Genomic DNA, 25,053 nt, shown 5'->3' on the forward strand with positions numbered 1-25,053 from the left:
TGCTAGGAAAGACCATTGACTTCTGACAAACAAATGTTATGACATTCCATTTATATAATCAAAAAGCAAAGCAGAGGTGACATAGTCCCTCTTAATGGCACAACAACCTAAGAGGTATTTTGTCTTGTGTGAACTGGTCATAAATATGCTAATATATTTAGCTAGAAAAAGAAGCTAGTTCCAAAAATCACACTAAAATGTCAGCTGTACCAAAAATACACATGCAAATGCAACACAACTGGGAAATATAGTATTTTACAATCATACAGAAATTAGTTGTGAGAAATGACATTCTCTTACTTTTTGTGTAGTTTGTTGCTTAGTTTGAACAAAAGTCGTGCATCGTTCGCGCTTGGCGTTTGTAACATGGTGCATTCTGGGAAATAGGCTGCGTGCGTGCTCCGTGCGTCTTTGCGTCACTTCCTTCTGAGCTGACGTCACGTTCACGTTTGGAGCGAGATACAGCTACTGACGGGCTTATAAAGCACTCACACGGCTTCAGGTGTGACTTCGTGTGGCAGGTGGAAGGGGAAAGGCGAGGGAGAAATGCATGTAAAAGAAAATTAGTGAGACAAAAAAGGAAGACAAAGAACCTAAATTAATCAACATAAAACGTCATCGTCTTTCACTTGCTATTAGAGAGATTTTGTCAAGGTAAGTTTTGATTTGGAAGTTTTGGGTCAGGTACAGTAATTAAAAATAATCGGGCACGCAGGTGTACAGTTGAATTAATAAAAACAAATCTAGACTATTCACCATTACCAAAAAACATGTTTTAATGTTATTGGCACATTGTCACACAGCATAATTTTGAATGGTTACAAAACTGGAAAATGTTGCCAGGCACATCACAAAACTAACTAACTAACTAATAACTTTAAATTAACACCAAAGCTGCCGAAAATAATTACAGAAATAGAATAGAAATATAATTAAATAATAAAGACAGTATGATTATAACATAACAGTTTGATTTGAGTCACATACAGTACGACTTCATTACATATTTTACAATCATGGAAATCATATCAAAGCACTGTTTTTAGAAAATGCACTAATACAGCTTGAGACAAATACTATTTAAAGTAGTGTAGTATAATAATATAACCAATATTTTGGTACATTAAAGTTAAAATGAGTTGCTCCTGCAGTTCTGAGGCATAGAGGTGCGGGACATTTCCATCTGCACTGTGGATATGGGGTAATGCTCTGACTCCTCCACAGGTCTCCAGCGGCAACAATGCAGTATCACCTCTCTCACCTCCTGCCTAAAGTTGGAGTTGAGGAAGCCATAAATGATGGGGTTGATGCAGGTGGAGGACATGGCCAGCAGATGGCAGAGAGAGAACAACAAGTTGTGGTGACAGACAGGCAGAGCGTCCTGTTTCCAATCTGAGAGCACATTAAAGATGGTGAGTGGCAGCCAACACAGAGCAAAAGCTGTGATGAGGGCAACCAACATTATGTTGATTCTTCGACTATGGGTAACCCTCTGACTCTCTGGGGTCCTCACTCGGTTCAGCATGTCTTTACGATGTTTCAGGCGCACAAACACTCGGAGATAACAGAGCAGCACCAGCAAAAGAGGGCCACAGTACTGAAATACCAATAGCCACGTGGTGTAAGCCAGCCTCTGTTTTGGGGACGGCCAATGCTCCACACAGGCCTCCATGTGTGGAGTTGTGGGGCCATGGGAGAAAAGGTGGCGAAAGGAATTCAACTGTGCTGATGTGTTTTTGTAGCTAAAAGATACATTATAAGTCTCAGCAGAGTCTGGAGTACTGAGTGACAATTTTGGCAGGGGCACATTAGTGTAGGGTTCATTGCTGAGTTGCTGAAAGGCCAAAAAAGGTGAAGATGTACAGCAGGCCACAATCCAGATGACAATGACAGCCATGTAGGCCTGGGGAATACTGGGCTTCCACCCAGAGGGGTTAATGATGAGCTGATGCCTTTCTAAAGCTATGAACACTAAAGACAGCACAGACACAGTCACAGACACACACTGGATAAACGGCACTAGACGACACATAAGCCCCCCAAACACCCAGTGGTCCATGAGTGTGTATATGACAGTGAATGGGAGGCAGAAGACGCACACCAGAATGTCAGAGAATGACAGGTTGCAGATGAAAATACTGGTGACATTGGCTTTTTCCCTACAACGTGATATGATGCAAATGAGGCCAATGTTCCCCACCAGCCCCAGCACCATAGTGACGCTGTACCACACCACGAGGCACGCGGTGAGGACGGGGGACATATGGCAGTCATCGTGGTGGCCGAGGAGAGAGAGGTTAGCCAGGAGGCGCGTGTAATTCTTCGGCCACTCTTCCCGTAGCTCTGGCGCTGGGTGGCCGGATTGGACCCATGAGAGCGAGTGAGGAGAGGCACTGCTGTTTAAGGGCACGAGCAGAGCAGGCGCTGACAGAGAAGACTGGGTTGTGTTGCCACTCAAGGACATTTCATCAGGACCTTAGAGCCTCCAGCCTCCACAATCAAACTGTCCATCGCAGCACGCTGAAAATATCTGAGCAGGGAGCAAAGCACAAAGGATTGAAATTACACTTAGATTAGAATTGCAGAGAACATCTTAATTCAACTGTCATATCTTTTTATCTTGGTTATTGAGTATGATGACCACAATTATACAGATGTAATAGAGCCATTCTAGGGGATTGTTGTATCCAATACTTTTTTAAACATTCTTGGTGCTGAGAATAGTCTTGTCTGAGTACTAACATTAATATTTAGCTGTCATCATTCAAGCATGTTTCAGTAGAACCTTGTTTCATGACTTATCACGCACTACTTGGAGGGCTAATTCTTGTCTTGTTCCTTCATTTTTAGGTGTCTATAAAGAAAGGCCTTGAAGCACAAAAAGGCAAGGCAAGTTTATTTGTAGAGCACATTTCATACACAAGGCAAGTGCTTCACACAGCAGGAAAAATGCATTAAAATCACTAAGAAATTACAGAAACAGCCCAACAACTAATTCAGGTGACCTTTATAAACTATATCATTACATTAGGACAATTAACCTTATTTTGACAATACGCATTTATTGTGGTACTGAACAACACTTGACCTACATTATTTGAATAAATGTATTATCAAAAATATAAGGTACAAATATCAGACAGAAACACAGGATATGAATAAAATCCATCATAAAATGCTAATTGGCGTACCCTTCTCAGTCACACCGGGTCATTCTTATTTATTCTAACTTGTTCAAGCATGCAATTTACCCTATTGTGTACTTAACAATTTGTAATTTCATTATCAACTTGATTGCCTGGATACAGTATTAAACAGCTCGATTTCTTAAATAATTATGCTTAATGGAGTCTTGTTTTGTAATGCCCTTATATTATTTAAAAGGGAAGCTGTATACGGCTTGCTTTGTTGTGTATATGTTCTTTGTATTTACCATTACGCTGCTTCTCAAATTGTGCATAATTAATTCAAATTTATTCTAGTGCCTGAGGTCATTGAATACAGCCAGGGTCAAAACACAGGAGTGTATGTGAAACAATAATTATAACAATCATTACTAACACCAGGCAGGTCTCAACTATTATGAATGCACTATGACAAGGAAAGTATTATACGCAGGCAGGCATGCACGCACATGTACACACGCACGCACGCACACACACGCACACACACACACGCACGCGCACACACATGCACGCACACACGCATACACACACACACACATGCACGCACACACGCATACACACACACACACATGCACGCACACACACGCGCACGCACGCACACAAGCCTAGACTTCAATTTTTAGATCAGCACAATAAAGCGTGAAGCAAAGTGAAAAGGGCATGACATTGTCATTTGTCAGAGTCCTAAAAATGGATTGTAGCTCTCTCCCTCGAAACCGCTGCCGTGTGCTGTGACAGTCAGACAAAACGAGCTTGTCATTTCCCATTAAAGGCACATAGACTTAGCATCAGTCACTTCATGGGGTATCATTACTAACCTACTTTGGCAGTGTGTGAGGCAGGGTGGCACAGAATCAATTATGCGTTGTTCGTGAAGAAATACATTATGTCACCTCTAACTAGAAATAACAGCTGCTGGAGAACGGTCTGTTATAGAGAATGTGCTGTGAGTATACAGTAAGTCCATTTGACAGCAGAAAGACACAAATTCTTGTGTGGTGTAGTGAAGCATCTTTGCAGCCTGAAGAGCACAATGACCTGTTACAGCCCTTTCCCTAAAACTCAGCTTCAGAATAGGCTTTTTCATATCACAAAGTCAACAATCAAATGGGACAATGATTCGAAGCCATTTCAGTTGGAAATCTGAATACACTTTTGAAGTTCTAATTAATTTACTTCTACGCCAAAATGTGTGGTTTGGCTTTGTGGCTTTATGTTCAGTGTTCAGATTTCATTTGGAGCAAAGATAAACATGGAACCACATTTGTATTATTTTGATCATTTAAATGCCAAAGCAACAAAAAAATGATACAGCCTGCTATGTGTGTCATATCTGATTACAAAATGTTTGTTTGCTTTTTACGAGTCCAGTTTGAAATCTAATTTGAACAGATTTGTTTTTCTACAGGAGACAGCCAGTAACTTGGGAAAATGTCACCCCAGAAAAATACATACCGTACCAATATCTTTATAAATATCCCTTCCTAAGCTGCTACAGTCAAAACCAGACATCATTGACTCTGACAGCATTTTGCCAATAACAAGAAGGCAGTATTTTCTACATATACATGCCCCTTAATTGGAACCATACTGAAAAAAACATTAAACAGTGGTTGCTCCTGCTGTCGAAGACATCCCCCTATAAAAGGCAAGAACCGTGACAGGCTTTCGACCTGGAAATAACAAACCCTGCCTCATTATTTGCCCCTGGGAATTTTGCATTTCTTAGATGTTGCTTTTCAAACACAAGGACAGTATCCAGTTGTCTCGTTGTTTCTCCACATGACTCCAATACAATTCAAATAATAGGATTGGTTTATACCATGAATAAAGTTAAAAAGACATTATAATGGAATAAAAATGGAAAGAAACCAAAAAAAGTACTGTGTTATGTGTTTGCATAATCTTAATCTCAGTAACAAGGCATCTGCATCATCATGATTAAACATGTTAAAAAATAAAACATGTCTTTGTCACATTACATGCAGAGTTGGGCACATACCTGTTTGATTGCCAGAGTGGTTGGATGCCCGGCTGACAAAGAAAGCGCTGCTCCAGGTGTGACTGCTCAGAGAGGAGTCTAAAAGGTGCGCATCTTCACAAGCTGAGCGTCTGAGAGAGGCAGCACTAAGACCAGAGACTACAGGCTGATTGAGCCCTTTGGGTGTCACTGCTGTCACGTAGTGGTGAGCTCGTGCAAATACATCAGTGATAGGTTGTTTTATGGGTTATGTATAGCCATGGAGAAAAAAATGAAGGCAACGTCATCATTTTGTATTTTTTTTATGTGCACCGTTGTCAGATAATTAAAGCGTAGGTTGAAGGTCAAATGCAGTTGCAAAGATGTATATAAACAAAAAAATAATAATTGAATCATTGTCAATTGGTACATTCCATTTGCATTTTTAGCCCAAGGCAAGTCAGATTCAACAGAATAACCTGTTCTGTTTGTAAAGCATACGGACAACATTGTAATTAAACTATTGTGCACTCTTTGGTCTTGTCAGATTTGAGCACCATTTTGGCAAAGCAGTTGTCTTTGTCCAGATCCAGCTCACAATCTTCAGGGATGTCCGCATTCTCATCAGGCATCCTTTAAGTGATGTGAAAGCGAAAGGTTATACCAAGCGTTGAAAATGCTATGGTTTTATTGAGTAAATGTCTTACTTGCTGCAGCAGCTCAAGCCTTCATTAGTACAGGAGCAGTCCATGCAATCTTCCACCCACTCAGACCCAAACTCATGCTCTGCTCCAGCATCATCCACACACCCTGAAGGAAAAGTCAACAGAGATATTGACCTTTATATTTAGGTGTGGTTTGATAAAATTACACTTCCTCAAACTCAAAATAAAGCATTTAAAGATGCATTGTGCCGTGTCCGCCACTTGCTCGTCTGCATGAAATGATGTTGCTTTGCCTGAAACGTTCCACAGTATTCCATCGAACTTCCCACATTTTGCCTTTATCTGATAACAACGGTTTTAATTTCCACAAAACTTTACAAACATGCATTCTAACTGAGAACAGGTTTGCATCTTCACAGAGCTGACCTGTAACTGGTGGAGTCAGCTTTCCGGCTCCATAGAAATAGAGGAGTTTAATGCTAAACAGTGGAAAAAGCAAAAACGTCCAGAGAATTTACAAAGTGTACATTCTAGACAGGAAAGTTGTTAATATATACGTCTAAATCCTGTCGCAAAGTATCAGACATGTTGAAGTAATGAATAACGATACTGTTTTTCATAATATGTTGCTAATGTTTGTGTGCAAAATTAGTATAGCGATGTACTTACCCGTGGGTGGGTTGTTATCCCAGACCAGCTCTTTAAAGAAACACTTGGAGTTACTGCAGACCACCAGCCCCAGCAAACAAAGTAGAACTCTTATTGGTGCCTTAAAAAATAAATAGATGTACGGTAATGTGTATATAATAAAATATGTATAATAAGGCAGTAATATAGTGTAATGGATTAATAAAATGTCAACAGTATCGAGTACACCTTATTGGCAATATTATCTGTATATTACATGAACAAATATGCAAAGTAGTATTCACTATAACTCCCGACTGTGGGGGCTTTGTAAATACAGTTTTACCAGTCAAATTACCTGCAGCATCAGTTCAATAAATGTAAAAGCTAAAAATTACATACCATTCTCAGAGGCAGTCAGTCTCAAGTCAGTCGGTCACTCTCAAATAAGCCTTTTTATACTTATCTCTAATGATTACTTTAGAGGTGGTGTTGGGTTTGTATTTGTTTAAGGGGTGGAAATGTGATATGCTGATAATATAACTTAGCAACAAATTTGATTTAAAAAAATATCAGACAAAAAAAATAGACTTTAAAATATGCACATTTTTATTGAAACCACCAAAGGGGAAGAAATTAATTGATGTAAACATTTTTTGCCAAAGGGAAGAGATGGCGCATTTGCAATGTTAATAAAGCATCAATGTGTACAACAATTGTAAAACAAGTACCTGCAGTATCGTAAACAACGAATTTGAAGTTTTGTTACCCATAATTTACGTTAAAGATTGAAACCAAACACCAAAAACTGCAGGTCTACAAATGTAAATGTTCATCATCTTAGTCAATAGAAAACTAAATTACAAAGATATCATTAGTATTATAAAAATAAATACTATATAAAAAATATATTACGCTTTGTAAACACCTCCTCAAAATTAAGAAAATATTAGCAGATAAAATACCACACAGTTTATTTAAGACATTTTCAAATAGATATAGGTAAATAATGCATAGTTTGGTTTGGCCTGTGTAAACCTATCCGAGCATAAATGGCTTTTTTCCCCAAAGTATTCAAAAGTGACTCACCACGTGTACTAATTTATCAAACAAGTATGTGTCAGCGTTAAGGCTTTTAGAAAGAAAAGCTACTCTTTGAACAATATTTTCAACAAATTAGCCGAGACCACATTTACTAACTATACCACCCAATTTTTAAAATGTGTTATAAATAAAGGTAAAGCACTGAGGTAATGCATACATTCATAAGAGGAGCAAAGGACTACCCAAAGAGAAGACCAGAATATTAACACTTAAAGATGGCTCCTATTGGCCAAACATTGTTTTCATGAAGGCAGGTTTGCTGAAAGGCCAGTGGTACTGGTTAGGGACGGGTCCATTTACATTGCACTCAAAGAATGAAAACATGGGGAACCAAATGCGCGCCCGTCGGCTGTGCTGGAAGGCCCGTGTGTTGGCTAACGTGTGGTAGTAGAGGAAGAGGCGAGTAGTGATGTAGAAGGCAATAAACACATCGATGGAGTAGTGCTCGTGAGCCGCCAGGATAAAGAAAATCCCAAACAAATTCAACACCCAGGAAATGGTGTGAATGAGATTCCAGGTTCGAGGAGTGTCTGCAATGGAAAACACAACGTAAGGCTTGAGCCCTGGTCATTGATACAATGAAGATATCTAGTCTAGTGGTTTGCAAACTTTTTACGCTGTAAAGTACCACCAAAGAAAAAACTATTTGGCTTTCCAAGTAAGAGCAGATCTAAACCGGGATAATATCAGGACTATTCCAGGTCTATTCCTTAAGGTACACCATTGTCACAGAATTGACACTTAAGAACTTACTCAAAGAAGAACAAAAATATGAATAAAACTCTAGAACTTAAGAGTTGTCCAACGTAACACCTTTTACATATAATACATTTATAAAATCTAATACATTTTAGTTCTATATACAGCTTCACAAAACAAAAAACTAAATCATTCTGAACACGTTACCGTTTGATAGGAAAAAATGCAGACAGGAAACAGTGGGAATGATACAAGAATAAGGACTCAGGTGGATCAGGTTAAACACTTAATTAGCAAAGTGAGCAACTGAAGCTGAGGCAGTATAGATCCTAAACACATTAGTTATGTGAGTGTGGACTTGGTTTCACTCTATAGAGTACATGTATCATCTATGAGTAATGCTGGCCATTATGAAAATTATGAGTGATTGTGCTTAACTTGCGAGCTTGTTTCCTAAATGTGTTTAGGTTATACTCCTTTCATGAATGCTCACAGTGTGCGGTTGGCCACAGCATTGCCAGTTCAAATCTGTCTTTTTACAATGTTCTTTTCTTTTTCTTCTCTTGTTAAGGGTTTTTTGGGCCGTAGGCTTTCTTGGACAGGAGGGCTCAGCGTGAAAAAGGGATGCAGTAAATTGTCGGAGCCGGGATTTTAACTGATGACACTGCAGCGGGCTGCACATGGCATGTGTGCTGTCGCCTTAACCACTCCACCACCAGGTAGCACAGCTTTTTACAATTTTCATACCACAGTCTCATTCCCATTTCACGCTGCACTGTCCTGCCAAGTAAAGCCAAAAAAGCCATTGGAAAAAAAGATAAATGTGTAAACTTACATTCAGTTACAAAAAAGTTGAGTATAGTAATGACTACGGTGTGTCCACTGAACATGTAGTCGCCACAGGTTTTGACCCCAGTCAGAGTCATGCCAAAACCAGTCCAGATTGTTAAGGCTCTCTGGATCTTCCCCCAAGCGTCATCATACGTCTGTAAATAGAAAAGAAAGAATTGCAGTTTTTGTTTTTTATCTCCTATGATAACCTGATGGAACATTCAACGACAATCTAATCTTTAAAGAGATATGCATGTGCATGTTCCTCCCACCTTACTGGCACACTGGAGGTGTTGCCCAGGTACAGACAATGAAGTGGCAAACATGGTGCAGCAGCGAAGCAGAAACACAGTTCCCATCAGGGAGCACAGTCGTCTCAAGAGTATAGACCTGAAATACAGGGAGGGACATGTTTTGAAATCATAGCTATTACTGAACAGTAACTGGAGAGGTTTGTGTTTATGAGAGATCTGTATAAAGTAATATACTGAATATTTACCTATGCTTGTGAAGTAAAAGTATCAATAGGAACATGTAGCAGAGGATGAGACCACAGGCCTCGGCCATTGCAAAAGCCCAAGGGATTCTGGGAACACTGTTGGCACACAAACATGAATATCAGTTGCTTGATTGAATACAGGTGAAGGGTTTATCAGGACTGCTGTACAACATTTCAATTTCAATATTTTTTCTTTAACAGTCAGTCTTTTTACCTGTCGAGAAATATGTCTGGCAGAGGTGGGTATGTCCTCATATCCGGGACACGCTCATGTACAATGACCATGACAAAGGAGGTAAATCCAAAAACAAGGAACACATATACACAGCTGATGATGGTCTTCCACACCTCAGGGTCTAGTCGCCCGGATATGTGCTGACGACACATCCCATTGGAGTTAATGTGGCACTGTGTGTCTCCTGAAGTAGACCTTGATCTATCCGTGATTCTCTGCCGCACTTCAGTTCCTTTGCACAGATCTGTTCCATTATGTCGATGCTCTGAGCCTTGACAGCTCCATTCGCCCCCCTGAGGAGTGAGAGAGAGCCCAGGGATCAGACTGTCCACGGGCTGGAGGCCGAGCACTTGCAGCTGTGTGTGGTTATGGCTCTGCAGTCGACGAATGGCTAAGGCAAGTCTCTTGATATCGCCTAACACAGTGAGGCCGAGAGGAGGGCAGCGCAGGTCAGTCTCTGTTAGGGCGAGCAGACAGGGACCGTCCAAACGATGTTGGGTACAGAGCAGCTCCACATACTCCCCAAATCCTTCATCTTGCAGCCACTGGGCCACCTGCCGGCAGCTCCAGCCACTGACACTGTCCTGCAGCGCTGCCATGCCACTGCAGAGAGACAAATGACACAAGATTACCTAAATCAGGGGTGCCCAATGAGTCAATCGCGATCTACCGATCGATCTCTGAGGCAGTGAGGGTCGATCCCAAAGACCTGTCTGTTTTGAGTTTATAGCCTGAAGCACGGGCCCCGGAGTGCGGGCCCCGGAGCGCAGCCCCCGGAGCTGTGTAAGGCATGCAGAGATAGAGTCAAGGCAAGAAGCAGGAGGAGGAGAGAGAGTAAAGGCAAGAAGCTGGAGGAGGTGAGTCAAGGCAAGGAGTAGGAGAGAGAGAGAAAGTCGAGGCAAGAAGCAGGAGGAGGAGAGAGAGACAGAGAGAGTCAAGGCAAGAAGCAGGAGGAGGAGAGAGAGAGTCAAGGCAAGAAGCAGGAGGAGGAGAGAGAGAGTCAAGGCAAGAAGCAGGAGGAGAGAGAGAGAGAGTCAAGGCAAGAAGCAGGAGTAGAGAGAGAGAGAGAGAGTCAAGGCAAGAAGCAGGAGGAGAGAGAGTCAAGTCGAGAAGCAGGAGGAGAGAGAGAGAGAGAGAGTCAAGTCAAGAAGCAGGAGGAGAGAGAGAGAGAGAGAGTCAAGGCAAGAAGCAGGAGGAGGAGAGAGAGAGTCAAGGCAAGAAGCAGGAGGAGGAGAGAGAGAGAGTCAAGGCAAGAAGCAGGAGGAGGAGAGAGAGAGTCAAGGCAAGAAGCAGGAGGAGGAGAGAGAGAGAGTCAAGGCAAGAAGCAGGAGGAGGAGAGAGAGAGAGAGACAAGGCAAGAAGCAGGAGGAGAGAGAGAGAGAGAGACAAGGCAAGAAGCAGGAGGAGAGAGAGAGAGAGAGACAAGGCAAGAAGCAGGAGGAGGAGAGAGAGAGAGTCAAGGCAAGAAGCAGGAGGAGAGAGAGAGAGACAAGGCAAGAAGCAGGAGGAGAGCGAGTCAAGGCAAGAAGCAGGAGGAGGAGAGAGAGAGTCAAGGCAAGAAGCAGGAGGAGGAGAGAGAGAGAGTCAAGGCAAGAAGCAGAAGGAGGAGAGAGAGAGAGTCAAGGCAAGAAGCAGGAGGAGGAGAGAGAGAGAGTCAAGGCAAGAAGCAGGAGGAGAGAGAGAGAGAGTCAAGGCAAGAAGCAGGAGGAGAGAGAGAGAGTCAAGTCAAGAAGCAGGAGGAGAGAGAGAGAGAGAGAGAGTCAAGGCAAGAAGCAGGAGGAGGAGAGAGAGAGTCAAGGCAAGAAGCAGGAGGAGGAGAGAGAGAGAGTCAAGGCAAGAAGCAGGAGGAGGAGAGAGAGAGTCAAGGCAAGAAGCAGGAGGAGGAGAGAGAGAGTCAAGGCAAGAAGCAGGAGGAGGAGAGAGAGAGAGAGAGAGAGACAAGGCAAGAAGCAGGAGGAGAGAGAGAGAGAGAGACAAGGCAAGAAGCAGGAGGAGGAGAGAGAGAGAGAGTCAAGGCAAGAAGCAGGAGGAGAGAGAGAGAGACAAGGCAAGAAGCAGGAGGAGAGCGAGTCAAGGCAAGAAGCAGGAGGAGGAGAGAGTGAGTCAAGGCAAGAAGCAGGAGGAGGAGAGAGAGAGAGTCAAGGCAAGAAGCAGAAGGAGGAGAGAGAGAGAGTCAAGGCAAGAAGCAGGAGGAGGAGAGAGAGAGAGAGAGTCAAGGCAAGAAGCAGGAGGAGGAGAGAGAGAGAGTCAAGGCAAGAAGCAGGAGGAGAGAGAGAGAGAGTCAAGGCAAGAAGCAGGAGGAGAGAGAGAGTCAAGGCAAGAAGCAGGAGGAGAGAGAGAGAGAAGTGCTGGTTAAGCTCTGAACTCATTTAGCGTACTTGTGGCCAGTATATTTTATTTAGCTGTATTAAATGGTCTAGTTAAATAGCAGATTATCTATTTCACGTATATGATAAACAATATCAGGCTATTAATGAAAGCCTGCATTGTGTTTCTATAGACTAATTAAAACCTGCTTAATACTGACAATACAAATAATACTAAATTATACAATAATTTAGATCTATAGGTAGATCTTCGGGCTTTGTTGAATATAAAAGTAGCTCGTGAGCCGAAAACGTGTGGGCACCTCTGCCCTAAATTGTCGGGAGCCGAATTTGACTGCTGCCAGAGGAAAACGTAGAGACTGATATCCTCTATTATGGTGTGACTTGATCAAAGCCATTTTAAATGTTCATTCAAGGCCATTAGCCTCTTCTACAGCCCTTTCCTCTACAGAAGCACCCTTCAGTTCATAACAGCTCTTGATTTTCAATTTACAACTGTCATTTTATATGCATCAGTCTGACAACACATAATATTCACAGAAACATAAGTCCCTATCACAGTTTGAGATCATATTGTATACGAATTATTCACAAATGTTTAAACCACCAGAGAGACATTATTTAGGAGTTCATTGTGAACAAGACAACCTCTTTTTCCACACATGTTTATCATATAGGCCTATTCTGTGTCATAATACACAAAGCCAACATGACTTTAAAATGCAACTAAAGTGAGTGTGACACTAATGATTGAGAAAATAACAGGATTCAGGAAGTGACATCACATGAGTAAGTTATAATTAAAACTGTATTGCCATATGCAAATTATAATTCAACATCAGCCCGACTGAACGTATTTGTGGACAACACAATAACTCTCCCACTGACTCCTCAGTGGATCAGCTCTGTCCTCTGGGTTTTTCTCTCCCTTTGACCTGTAGATAAGCACTTTGCACTGAGCTTGTGCTCCAAAGGTCTAGGGTCCATTCGACAGAGCTGCCCCCTGTCATAATGTACACCATGAAAGAGGACAGGCTGGAACATGGGCAAAACTACAGATTCAAGATCGCAAGTTGTGAATAAGAATGACAGTCAAGATTACCATACCTCAGAGTACAATGAAGTATTCTACCTCTATAGACCTAAGAGCTGAACCAACATTTGGACTCAAATGTTGTGTAGCTCCAATAATAATGTAAACCAGTACTTGACAACATGTTCCAGCATCCACTGTCGCTTCAAAGGTTTCAGAAAAGGTCAGCTGGTTTAACACAAGTTGTTGAAAGAATATCACGCCCGCCCTGCCCTTTATCAATAATGTAAAATGTCAACGAGGAGTACAAACATGGCAATTAGGTCCCTATAGGCACCTTCCATCTATACTTCCTCAGATATTAATATTTTAAAAGGCTACTACTACTCACCCAGTGCTGAAACTCACCTGAGCGGGGGGAAACGGGGACTCAGTGAAAACAAGATATTTTAAACCAGTCATACGAGTTTACTGGGAACATCACGCAGCTACTCTGGCCTGGGGTTTAACTTTGGGATGCGCAAGTGCACAGTCAGCTGTTTGGCAGTGAGTCACAGTTTATAGGACGTGACAGCGCCAGAGAAATGCGCTTCTGTGTTTTAGCGCAATTCACAAAGCGCTACAGTGTGTTGCGCCACACGCATGTTTTGCGCATTTATGTAATACCACACGTGAGAAGAAATTAAAAAGTATGTAAGAAAAGTTACGACACATTCTGACATTTACGTTTCAAAGACAAGAAGAAGAATCGCTTAAATCCGCATTCAAACAAACAGTCTAAAGAATAAAATCTGGCGGTAATGTAACACTTGGATATACCAGACGCCATAAAACACCATAGAAGAAGAAGAAGAAGAAGAAACGTTTCATACCTAAACGTTGTGTCAGAGCGCAGTGGGACGTGGTGCTTTCGCCCTCGGAGTTGTATTTATCTCCAACATGCTTTTGACAACCAGGCAACGCCAAACAGGAAGAGACACGCACTGTGCTCATGCAAAACAGACACGAGCCACTCGACTGCCCCCAGGTGGCGCTGCTGAGGAACTACAACAGTGTGGGTAGATCCAAGGTCATCATCTATTATCATCTATTATCATCTATTATCATCTATTATCATCTAGTACAGTGGTTCTCAAACTTTTTACACCAAGTACCACCAAAGAAAAGAGTTGGCCTTCAGACCTAATCTGGTCGTTTGCAGGTCAATTGCAGGTCTAAATTAGGGCCAAACTAGGCCTTCAGTATAATACACCATTGTCACAGTAGTTTTAACAAAGAAATGATTCAAGGAGGAGCAAAAATGTGAATAAAATGTACTTACCCGAACTGAAGAGGTGTCTGTGTACCACCTGAAGGCACAATCATCTTGGAGCTTACATAGGAAAATTATGTATTATTTAAAGGTGCACTATTTACCTTTTCTGGTGCTGCTTGTTATCCTACGACTTCTCAAACCTAACTCACCAGTGTGCAGCCCTTTTTGGTCTGAGCCAAATGTAATATTATAATATATTTTATAAAGTGACATAATATAATACAATATAAATTATATTTCTGAAATTAAGTGATATAAAATAAATACTTTAGTATAATATTCTCAACTTTCCAAGTAACCTACCTTAAACTTGAACAAATCTTAAAAAAAAAAAATCAATTACAATTCAGTGTCATTTACTTTATAATGCACTATAGCTATCTTATTACAGTGGAGAGTTAAATCCTTAAGTTCACATCATTGCCAAACTGCACCACCTGTCTGAGACACTCAAACACTCTGCTGCTCGACGTCTGCTCGTCAGTAAAGTTCAGCTCAGGAAAAGACATTATTATTTATTTAAAACATGGAAGCAACAGAAAACAATCAGAAAGAATCAGAAAGTAAGTTGGATAGTAACTCCAGTAGACGTTGTCCCTCTGTTAGTGATCTTGAGCAGATTTTACATTCAGCTCCTCGCTCATGCCGACATGGAGATGAGGTTTGGCCAAACCTGTATCTAGGAGACATGTGAGTATTAAGCCACATCAAGGTTTATAAGAGATCTCTGTTTTCCTTAAGGATGGTTCTTCACTTAGTAAATATGATATGAACTTAAGCAAATTAAAAGACGATCGATTGCAAAAGGCCTGTGAATATGAGGTTTCTATCAAATTTGACCCACATGCTGCATGAGGACATCCCAATTTAATATATTTATAAACTAAATAGTAGTAGTAGTAGTGGTTGTTGTTAAACTCAGAAACCCTAAAACAATTTTCCTGTGAGACTGTACTAACAAGTTGTGTTTGTTATATCTGATGATTATTTCAATAATCAATTCGTTTGATGAATTAATTAGCATGTTTAAGGCCAAGAAGGGTGTAATAAGCATTAAAGAAATATTTCCTTAAATATAATTATGTAATGTGCCTGGGGTAAATATGCCATTTCTGACAATGTTTTATGATTATTACTGAAAACAACAGCTAGAAAAAATGTACTGCTGGTATTAATGAATAATGTTTGATAACAGCCAATTGATGGATTAAAACAGGGTCATTCAACAGGAGGCCCGGGGCCAAATCAGGCCCTCCAAGCAATTTAATCCAGCTATCTTCCAAAATATGCATTTTCAAATCTTGTTTACTTGTTTATTCTGTGTTAGCACTAGTTTAGATCTGGTTTGGTCTGGTTTCCCAGATAGCAAAATTACGTTGAATCAACGTTATATGTTCCATCAGGCTCTTCGTTGAATCAACGTTGATATCTGACATTGAATCAACAACATGTTGCTCGCGTTGATCAGCATTGAAATAGCGTTGATATTAACGCCAGATCAATGTCAGATATCAACGTTGATTCAATGTCAGATTTCAACGTTGATTCAATGTCAGATTTTAAAATGCCTATAAAAAAACTTGAACAAAAAATAAACATCTTACATTATTGTTAGTAGTCCATTAAAACAAATTAATGACAATTATTTTACCTTTTGAGGAATTTTATTGCATTTATCAATTTTTAGACAAGGTACAATATCAATGCAACAATAATACAAAACTGTAAAAGAAAAAAATACATATATGTTAGCATTGAAACATAAACCTATTCCTTAATAAAATTGTTTTTTTGGTTAAATACCTGTTTTCCAGCTCTAGTCCTTTTTTAAAGTTTTTCCTTTTTAAACCATCCTTGTGGTCTGGTGCATAGCGCAGTCACTTCATCACTACTTTACTGAACACAAGATCCGGCGACGTGCGTTCAGACTGACGTGCAGCCGCTGAGGGAAAAACAGAACAAATCAAAATAGTGGTTCTGGTGGTTCTCGCTCTCTTTGGAGCTTTACCATGACAAAATACATATTATGAAGCACAAAATGAAGGCTTAAAGCAGTGAGTTTTGGCCTGTTGCATGAGGATTTCATTATCTGAGTTCATGTTTCATTTACTTAGATCTTGTGTAAGTTGTAAATCACATTTAACTAGCCTTTAGAATTTAGTTATTTCACTTGACAATGATTTGAAAATATATTGTGGCATTTTAAGTTACCTAAAAACATTATTTGTACTGCTAAATGCAGATAAAACTGCAAAGCAAAAAAACTAATCAGATCTGCACCTCTGTGAATCTGTGCCTGTCCAGCCCTCTCCTCCTGCATTAGATTAGATCTAAACCAGGACTAAAGCAGATCTAAACCAGGACTAAAGCAGACCTAAACCAGGACTTAAGCAGACTTAAACCAGGACTTAAGCAGACCTAAACCAGGACTAAAGCAGACCTAAACCAGGACTTAAGCAGACCTAAACCAGGACTAAAGCAGACCTAAACCAGGACTAAAGCAGACCTAAACCAGGACTAAAGCAGACCTAAACCAGGACTAAAGCAGACCTAAACCAGGACTTAAGCAGACCTAAACCAGGACTAAAGCAGACCTAAACCAGGACTAAAGCAGACCTAAACCAGGACTAAAGCAGACCTAAACCAGGACTAAAGCAGACCTAAACCAGGACTAAAGCAGACCTAAACCAGGATTACAGGCTGCTCCTCTCCACTTGTGTGGACAGGTTTAAATGCAATGAGGCATTACTTTCCATGGACTCAACATTCCCTTAAGAAAACATCTTTTGATATAATATAATTTAATAAATGATATCAAAGAGACAGAAATGTATCAGACTGACTCAGCATGGACATTTTGATTGGCGTTTCTGTCTATAGACAGATGATGCGGTTTAGAAGACGTACGTGCAATTAACAATAAAATATGTTTTTTTACATAGAAGTTCCTTCTTTGTTATTTATCTCTATAAACTATAACTTTTATTAAAAGCAAAATCATCCAATTACTCGATTACTTGTTAGAGGTAAATAATCAATAGCTGTGGCTCTAAAATACACAATGTACCCTATATAATAAGACTTTGAAATAATGTTAAATGTTAAAAAATATGGGGCAAGAAAAAAAAAATATTTTTGATGAATCTTGACAAAAGAAAATAAAGAAACACAGGATTTCCTTCTCCAAGAAAGAAGTAGAGACTCACCATTCCCACTGTAGTGACACACCTTTGCTGTTCAGCCTGAGCTCTCCAGTTACTATGGGAATAATGACATGTTTTAATGGAGGAATGCATTTTATTTGAGACTAAATGTAAGTATCTGAGGGAAAACTTACCAATATTTGAATGTTGATATGTGCATCACTGAAATAACAAATAATACATTTATTTAAAGGAAAACTGTATTACAGCAGTAACACTGACACAACAACATACCTGGAATGGTCATGTCAGAGGGCAAAGGTCATGTCAAGAGGCTTTGCACATTTTCTTTTGCTTTGAGGTTCTGATTCAATGTAAAGGGGATTTTCCCTTGAAATACAAAAAACAGTATTTATCAACTGAGCAGTATAGAATATAAATTTTATACAGAGGGTAACTGGAGTAAAGCCATGCAGGTACAGGAGGAATAAAGAAACAGTACAAATATTACTTTGTGCTAATGAAACTGCATTTTACCTTTTTTTTTTCTCCAGTTTTTTTTTACATATTTTCCTCAAAGTTTTTGTCTTTGGTGAATGACTTTGTGGTACCAAAAAGGCAACATACAGAATGAATTAATGTGACTTGTACAAAAAATGTAGATTTACATAATTACAATAAAAAGTATGAATTCCAGTGCTATAAATGCTTACCACAAGTAATTAAATCCAGACGTCTTCATATGAGGTCCATGCTTTGTTAGGCTGCATGTTGTCTTTGAGGGCTTTTGAATAGTGTATACTTTTGGGTGGCCACATCACATTTTCTGCCTTTTACTCCAATAGGAAATGATAACATGGAAGCTGAGGTTGTCATGGTAACTGTACTGTAATTCTTTGATTGTCTTTAGTTTGGTGAATGGTCTTTGTCCATATCAGATGCAGCACGGCCTGAAAGTGGAAGAAAGTTAAATTAGTAATGTACATGCAATACTTATTCTGAAACATTTTCAGGTGTAACAAAATGTATTTAATTGATGTACATCTATAAACAATAAAACATAATTACCCACTAAATAAACAGAACCATCATAAGTATGGCAGAGTAATGAGGAAATAAAAAATACAAAGCACAACTGGTTTTACAGCTGCAGAGCTCAAGAAACAAGCCACACAAAAGTTTCACCTAGAAACTTGCATGTCGTTTGTTTGCTGTTGTATGAATGGATTTAAGTTAGAATAGCATAGAAGTAAATCATATTGATGAGAAAAATTAAATGTTTGTTTTAAAGCCAAATTAATCATTACATTTCCAATATTTGGTCTTCACTTTAGGCAATTTATACATTTTTAAAAGTAAACATTATGCCAAATCATCTAGAGAACATAATGCAATAAAATATAAATGGTAAACTACATCACAGGACTGTTCTATCCCTGTCATTACTACCAGCATAGGGTACTTGTACTTTCAGAAAACAATACATTAATGGTAACCTGCTCTATGAGCTATTCTCTCCTCCAGACGCATAGACACAGACAGAAGCTCTGCCGTATCTCGAGGCTCCTGTCCCCACATAGCTCCTTGTGAGGCAGGTAAGCCCCATGGTCGGCCCCTGAGGGCGGGCGCACAGCCCCGAGTTTACTCCCTGTGTCCACATAACACACATAGATTGGTCCACTCTGTGCCTATTCAACCCATATTTTATCCCAAGTACAGATTATGATTATCTGATGTTGTACAAATACATTTTCTAGCAGTTAAGCTAAATGCTTGCACATGTTAGCTGCTGCAGCTAACAGACGCTAGCTAACAAGACAATCAAGGTTAACAATAAAAACTTGCGTTTACAAAATATTTTAGCCGAATGATTGTGTGGGATTTCTATTCACTTCTCAATAATAAAAATATCATGATGACTCACCATAAGTTGTGTCACTGCTGTTCTCCTGGAGACAAGTGTTGTAGATGTGGCTCTTGAGTGTCCGAGTTAGACTGAGGCACAGGCATTTTGACACTGCCAAGAGGCTCGTGAGACTAAGATTTCCCGCTCTTTTTGCACCTGCAGAATGATCAGGTCTATGTACATTGAAACAACGTTGAATCAATGTTGTCATTTTAACCCTAAAATACAAGGTTAAAACAATGCTGAATTAACAACCTTCTTTCAACTATTGGTATTTCAACGTCTTTTGCTATCTGGGTTAGTCTTTGTTAATTCTATTTTAGACCTGTTTAGATTCTGGGTTAGTCCTGGTTCTACTAGTCTAGCCCGGGTTTAAGTTTGGTTTAGCACTGAATGGGCAATCTTGCAAAGCAATGTTGCTAATGCATTTTTATGTTATTTCTCACAAAAATCTAATCTATCAGTTTTCATTTGATTATATTAAGAAAATGTATTGAAACAGTGTTGGGGATATTTTGAAAGCCCGAAAATGATGTTAAAGTAGAGGCCAGAGGCCTTGGCCCTCTGAAAAAGCTGGCCCTCAGGAAAGTTAAGTTGAATATCCCTGGATTAAAGAAATGGAATCATGTGTGTCCCTTTTTAAGTGGCCTCTTTTGTGGTTTGGACCAGGTTTATGTCCCATGACAAGTTGGGGCTCTGGCAGCTCGGTATCACCCATGTGCTGAACGCATCACATGGAAAACTGTGCTGCAAAGGGAACGATGATTTATATGGGACCACGGTGAAGTACTACGGGGTCCCAGCCAACGACTTGCCGACCTTTGAACTGTCGCCTTTCTTCTACCCCGCTGCAGAGTTCATCCACCAGGCTTTGACCACTGGAGGTAAAGATAAAGATAACAGGTGGACATATGATTTGCCAAAATGGTCAATTACAAGTAATAACATTAAAAAACTATATTTGTATTGGCCGGTGATGTTAAATAATACAATCAATTCTAATTCTATTCTGTTTTCTATAAGGAGCAAAAACTGAAATAATACTGCACTAAAATTGATCAACAGCAATCTACTTTTTCAATCAAATGTATAAGGTTGAACTACACATTTCACTAAAACATGAACATGAACTGAACTGAACATGATTATATTCAAAATTGTTTTCAAGATTGTTGAATTGGTTTTGTGACTGTTTTGCAGGAAAGGTGTTGGTGCACTGTGCAGTGGGAGTCAGTCGCTCCGCAGCTCTGGTCCTGGCTTACCTGATGATTTACCATGACCTGAGTTTGCTCTCTGCCGTTCGACACGTGCAACAGAAACGCTGGATCTTCCCAAACAGAGGCTTCTTACGGCAGCTCATTTCTCTGGATCAGAAACTGCAAAAGGACAATTAAAGAAACAGTAAGTAAAAAATAAGTACACCTACTGTATTTAGTTAAAAAATATGACCTAACCATGACCCTCTACACCTCTACATCTAGTTTATGAGTTAGCGTTGTAAGCAAGTTATATGTATTTAAATGTAGTTTCACGATAAACAAACCACTATTACATTATTTTATCATGTGCAAAGGACTGTTTGTTCTGTATCGCTTTTGATGTTGAGTCCTGTCTTTTATTTCCAAATAAAATGTATGCATGTTAACTGGTATGTTTTGACCCCAGGACCTTTAGGCACCAGCAACCAGGCCAATCAATGCAGCCACACCATTAAATAGCTTCACATCAGCCATAGCCCACAGAAGAACACAGGGAGCTAAATTTGGAGCCAGGCACCTGCTGCGGTCTGTCAGTGTCCCGTCTGACACAGGGCTGGCAGAGAGGGGCAAAGTGGACGCAGGCAGCCACAGAATCACAACAAAAGCATATTATGTCCGACCACAAACCATCACAGGAGCTGGGGCGCGTTAAACAACTAGAGACCATCTTGGATTCATGCACTTTGGAGCTCACACCAGTCGATGAGGTCTGGCCTGGGCTGTATATAGGAAATGTGTAAGTATATTTCAAATGTAGAATAACTGCCATTGATTTCATTCTCGCCATTTTCCTTCAAGCATGCTCTGAACTGTATGTTAATTGGTCATAGACATCAAATGCACTTTCTTATGCAGTTTTCTCAGTTTTTCAAGGCATGGGACAGGCACAAACACAATAGATGCTTATGCCATCTAGTGTCAACAGCATATAATAAAACTGTATGTTTATAATTGCATTTTGTATTCGTTTGGCAGAGCTGTGGCACAGAACAAAAAGACATTATGTAAGCTCGGCATCACTCATGTCCTAAACGCAGCGCACTCTAAACAGGGGAGCATCGGTGACCAGAGTTTTTATGGAGACATCTGTGTTTACTTTGGCATCCCAGCAGAGGATTCAGACAATTTCGACCTCAGTCTGCACTTCAGATCGGCAGCTGACTTCATTCACGCAGCTTTGAAGGCCAAAGATGGTAAAGGTAAAGCAAATGCCGCCACACAATCACATTATTCAACACTAATGTCTGTTTTTTGTACAGGGAAAGTGCTGGTGCATTGTATCATGGGGATGAGTCGCTCCGCCTCTTTGGTTCTGGCCTATTTAATGTTGCACCAGCGTCTGACTTTATCGAATGCTTTGAAACATGTCATACAGAAGCGGGCCATTTATCCTAATCAATATTTCCTCTCTCTGCTCCTAAAACTTGACGACCAACTGAGTTTCAAAAGGAGGTTTTGCCCACTTCTTTAATATTCCATGTTCAGCTATCTGTTTGTGTTTAATGCTTTTATATGGCTTTTGTAACTATTCAAACAATGTTATTTTGTATACACTTCACATTATATTTACAAATGTATTTATTGCATTTTATATCTAATGTCAAATATGTATTAAATTGTGGTGGCTAAGGATCTGTTCTTTTATTTTCGTAAATAGTTGTATAACACTATAGTATATGCATTGTAATATAAATTTAGGCCGTGGCTGCAGAGCCGCGGCGCGGTCAAATGGCCGCGCGGTTTCAGGGACCGCGGCATTTCCCTTATAGCCCATTATAGCCTCATGGCTAACCCTAACCTTAACCCTAACCTTAACCTTAACCATAACCCTAACCCTAACCTTAACCCTAACCCTAACCCGGCGCGGTCTAAAACGGTGCTAAAACGCGGTCAAATAGCGGCGCAGTTTCAGGAGCCGCGGCGCGCGGCCGGCACAATAATAACATGGGAGTTTCGGCCGCGCGCCGCGGCTCTGCAGACACTCCCATATAAGCTTGGGTATGGAAACTTTCAGACAGGAGTTTGAGCCGAAGTGTGAAAAAAGCCAATACTTCTATTGTGGATTTAAAATAACAAAAACACTTAAGATGGAAGATGTTTGTTGGCCTCTTTTTTCAGCACTACAACTTTAAGTGTTACTTGGCTCTTGAATGGCAGCCCACAAATGTGTTTAGCAGTTAGTGTTACATAACAGTGCATGCAGAGAAACAAAGTTAATGATTAAGTGCAGCGGGGATATTATCACTTTTCTTTATCTGCACAAATTAGGTTTTGCACGTGACGAGAATTGTTATTTAGATGCATCGCAGATTTGTTCTTAATGAGTATAAATAGTTTAGACATTACAAAGTTATAAAAGGAAACAGTTGAGTCTGGAATAACAAGTGCACAAGACGCCAGGACAGGAAAGGCCTGGGGTCATGAAACAGGTAAAAATATCTAACTGAAATCAAAATAGTGTGTTGCTGTACTATTATTGTCGTTATTACAAGCCTTTTATAAGTCTGTTTGCCTTTCTCTCAGTATGTCACTCAGAGATCAACCCTATGAACCTCTGTCTGTGGCAGAGCTGCAGGAATATTTGCAGCGAGACCAAAAGTCTACTGGGCACGTCAATCAAGTGTGGCCAAACCTGTACCTCGGCAATGAGTCAATAAACGATTCACATTTTAGCGCAAAAAAGTCAGCAAACATAAATGTTGCTGTATGTGTTTCAGGGTGGCAGCTCGGGACAAGGGCACTCTTCACAATTTGGGCCTAACACACATTGTTAATGCTGCTCATGGACCTCCAAACCCAAGTCCAGGACAACTCTATTTCTATGTCAACACAGGCCCACGCTTCTACAGAGATATGGCTGTAGATTATTATGGGATAGAGGCAGACGATGCAATAGATTTTATCCTGAGTCCATTTTTCTACCCAACTGCTCGCTACATTAGAGCAGCTCTGGGAAAAGGAGGTAAGACGCAAATAGAACGAGGATCTTATATAAGTAAAAATAGCTTGAATTAAATGTATTCATCTTGATTCGAGTTCATTTTAAATAGTCAAGAAAAATACCACTGGAACAAGCCACTCTCTATTCAATAGTATTATTACACTCCTTTACACAAAATAGTCTCATTTAGTCCAAAATAAGACCTGATTTAGTCTAGGTTTAGACCTGGTTCAGCCCCAGGTTTTAGCCCAAACCCAGAATTTCCTTTGGTTTCTCCATTGCACATTGAGTTTACATTGAAAGAGGGTTGTTTGGTGCAAAAGGTTGATTATATTTCTGTGCAATACCTTTATCTTACACTGTTTGGTTTGTTCTCACACAGGACGAGTGTTTGTCCACTGCCTGATGGGAGTGAGTCACTCGGCCACTTTAGTCCTGTCCTTCCTCATGATTTGTGAAGGTCTTCGTCTTCAGGAGGCAGAGATATTTGAGATATTTGCCCAAATGCAGGTTTTCTACAACAGCTCCGCAGTCTCGATAAAGGTCTGGAAAGACAGAGAAGACAGCAAGCACAAAAACTGTTAAATGGCACTTTAACCTGACAAAATCAATACAAAATATTAAAGGAAAAAAGTTGGCCTAATCAGTTAATTTTTTTCAGTTTCATTAATTGATTTTCTTTTAATACATTGTAAGTAAGTTTCCTGCATATTGTTATGATTGGTTTATCTGGATAAAGCTTTAGGTTTGGGGCTTGACCTGTTAAAGATTATATTGATTCAAACTGACTGAAAATCCATGATGAAATGGAGAGTGATCTCAACATTAGTAGGTTATTTGATATTTGTGATTATTCAGGTCACAATACAAGTATAAATACCATACAATAATAATTGTGACAACTTTAGAAGCTACATGTTCAGTTCAATATATAGTTAGAAATTATACCTAAATGTAAAGTCCTTTTAAATCTATTAAAGGCTGTTAAAGTAAAATCTTGGGAAAGGGAATGAAAAAAAAACAATTAAGATATCACTGTTTGGTCAGTCTCAATAATCATGAATCATATCATTAAATTGTGTGTTTTTTTTATAATATATATCGTAACATCCCTACAATGGGCGGCAGTAGCTCAGTGGTAGAGTGCTCGTCTTCTGATCCAAAGGTCGGCGGTTCGACTCCCCGCGGTCAGATCCACTGGCCCGCAGGTTGGCGGTGCGATCGCAGCTGCCTCATGTGAATACTGCCGTTGTGTCCTTGGGCAAGACACTTAACCCAACTTGCCCCCCAGTGTCTGCGTACATCTGGGGTGTGAATGTGTGTG

General features: G+C 40.1%; 6 protein-coding genes across 6 annotated transcripts; 3 read left to right on the forward strand and 3 right to left on the reverse strand.

Moving 5' to 3' along the window:
• Window positions 1-929: 929 nt before the first annotated feature.
• Window positions 930-5,326, reverse strand: LOC140351632 (neuropeptide Y receptor type 4-2-like). The gene is made up of 2 exons (XM_072437548.1): window positions 5,188-5,326; window positions 930-2,530 (listed from the first exon to the last, which is right to left on the reverse strand). Exon 2 carries the CDS (start codon window positions 2,462-2,464, stop codon window positions 1,130-1,132), a length of 1,335 nt encoding a protein of 444 aa, XP_072293649.1. The 5' UTR covers window positions 2,465-2,530; window positions 5,188-5,326; the 3' UTR covers window positions 930-1,129.
• Window positions 5,327-5,592: 266 nt separating this feature from the next.
• On the reverse strand, window positions 5,593-6,869 carry LOC140351502 (beta-microseminoprotein-like). Its single transcript, XM_072437352.1, has 4 exons — window positions 6,840-6,869; window positions 6,480-6,579; window positions 5,853-5,955; window positions 5,593-5,778 (listed from the first exon to the last, which is right to left on the reverse strand). Exons 1-4 carry the CDS (start codon window positions 6,840-6,842, stop codon window positions 5,661-5,663), a joined length of 324 nt encoding a protein of 107 aa, XP_072293453.1. The 5' UTR covers window positions 6,843-6,869; the 3' UTR covers window positions 5,593-5,660.
• Window positions 6,870-7,025: 156 nt separating this feature from the next.
• Window positions 7,026-14,140, reverse strand: LOC140351307 (sphingomyelin synthase-related protein 1-like). Its single transcript, XM_072437089.1, has 6 exons — window positions 14,038-14,140; window positions 9,785-10,408; window positions 9,571-9,666; window positions 9,344-9,461; window positions 9,076-9,226; window positions 7,026-8,071 (listed from the first exon to the last, which is right to left on the reverse strand). Exons 2-6 carry the CDS (start codon window positions 10,402-10,404, stop codon window positions 7,764-7,766), a joined length of 1,293 nt encoding a protein of 430 aa, XP_072293190.1. The 5' UTR covers window positions 10,405-10,408; window positions 14,038-14,140; the 3' UTR covers window positions 7,026-7,763.
• Window positions 14,141-14,943: 803 nt separating this feature from the next.
• Window positions 14,944-21,278, forward strand: LOC140351410 (dual specificity protein phosphatase 13A-like). The gene is made up of 4 exons (XM_072437233.1): window positions 14,944-15,170; window positions 20,199-20,413; window positions 20,730-20,930; window positions 21,195-21,278. The coding sequence occupies exons 1-3, from the start codon at window positions 15,007-15,009 to the stop codon at window positions 20,921-20,923; spliced, it is 573 nt and encodes a 190-aa protein (XP_072293334.1). The 5' UTR covers window positions 14,944-15,006; the 3' UTR covers window positions 20,924-20,930; window positions 21,195-21,278.
• A 66-nt stretch (window positions 21,279-21,344) lies between these two features.
• On the forward strand, window positions 21,345-22,417 carry LOC140351411 (dual specificity protein phosphatase 13A). Its single transcript, XM_072437234.1, has 3 exons — window positions 21,345-21,524; window positions 21,764-21,981; window positions 22,048-22,417. Exons 1-3 carry the CDS (start codon window positions 21,400-21,402, stop codon window positions 22,257-22,259), a joined length of 555 nt encoding a protein of 184 aa, XP_072293335.1. The 5' UTR covers window positions 21,345-21,399; the 3' UTR covers window positions 22,260-22,417.
• Window positions 22,418-23,048: 631 nt separating this feature from the next.
• Window positions 23,049-24,523, forward strand: dusp13a (dual specificity phosphatase 13a). The gene is given in 5 exon segments (XM_072436719.1): window positions 23,049-23,217; window positions 23,312-23,437; window positions 23,506-23,750; window positions 24,112-24,204; window positions 24,207-24,523. Coding segments are annotated over 4 exon segments (588 nt in total). The 5' UTR covers window positions 23,049-23,217; window position 23,312; the 3' UTR covers window positions 24,332-24,523.
• The last annotated feature ends 530 nt before the right edge of the window (window positions 24,524-25,053 follow it).

Source organism: Eucyclogobius newberryi, unplaced genomic scaffold (genome assembly GCF_026437365.1).
Source record: "Eucyclogobius newberryi isolate DKJ021-1_F unplaced genomic scaffold, fEucNew1.0.hap1 SCAF_8, whole genome shotgun sequence".
NCBI classification, from domain to species: Eukaryota; Metazoa; Chordata; class Actinopteri; order Gobiiformes; family Gobiidae; genus Eucyclogobius; species Eucyclogobius newberryi.

What these genes read in the sequence shown, in the direction of transcription:
- LOC140351411 (XM_072437234.1), top strand. Translation starts at nt 21,400, where the DNA reads ATGTCCGACCACAAACCATCACAGGAGCTGGGGCGCGTTAAACAACTA. An exon ending in GGGCTGTATATAGGAAATGT is followed by an intron (nt 21,525 to 21,763) that starts GTAAGTATATTT and finishes TTCGTTTGGCAG; the next exon opens with AGCTGTGGCACAGAACAAAA. An exon ending in AGCTTTGAAGGCCAAAGATG is followed by an intron (nt 21,982 to 22,047) that starts GTAAAGGTAAAG and finishes TTTTTTGTACAG; the next exon opens with GGAAAGTGCTGGTGCATTGT.
- LOC140351307 (XM_072437089.1), bottom strand. Translation starts at nt 10,404, where the DNA reads ATGGCAGCGCTGCAGGACAGTGTCAGTGGCTGGAGCTGCCGGCAGGTG. An exon ending in ACCTCCAGTGTGCCAGTAAG is followed by an intron (nt 9,227 to 9,343) that starts GTGGGAGGAACA and finishes TTCTATTTACAG; the next exon opens with ACGTATGATGACGCTTGGGG. An exon ending in CAACTTTTTTGTAACTGAAT is followed by an intron (nt 8,072 to 9,075) that starts GTAAGTTTACAC and finishes TTTCCATTGCAG; the next exon opens with ACACTCCTCGAACCTGGAAT.
- LOC140351410 (XM_072437233.1), top strand. Translation starts at nt 15,007, where the DNA reads ATGGAAGCAACAGAAAACAATCAGAAAGAATCAGAAAGTAAGTTGGAT. An exon ending in AACCTGTATCTAGGAGACAT is followed by an intron (nt 15,171 to 20,198) that starts GTGAGTATTAAG and finishes GGTTTGGACCAG; the next exon opens with GTTTATGTCCCATGACAAGT. An exon ending in CCAGGCTTTGACCACTGGAG is followed by an intron (nt 20,414 to 20,729) that starts GTAAAGATAAAG and finishes ACTGTTTTGCAG; the next exon opens with GAAAGGTGTTGGTGCACTGT.
- LOC140351502 (XM_072437352.1), bottom strand. An exon ending in GGATAACAACCCACCCACGG is followed by an intron (nt 5,956 to 6,479) that starts GTAAGTACATCG and finishes CTTTTCCTTCAG; the next exon opens with GGTGTGTGGATGATGCTGGA. An exon ending in GGCTTGAGCTGCTGCAGCAA is followed by an intron (nt 5,779 to 5,852) that starts GTAAGACATTTA and finishes CATCACTTAAAG; the next exon opens with GATGCCTGATGAGAATGCGG.
- LOC140351632 (XM_072437548.1), bottom strand. Translation starts at nt 2,464, where the DNA reads ATGTCCTTGAGTGGCAACACAACCCAGTCTTCTCTGTCAGCGCCTGCT.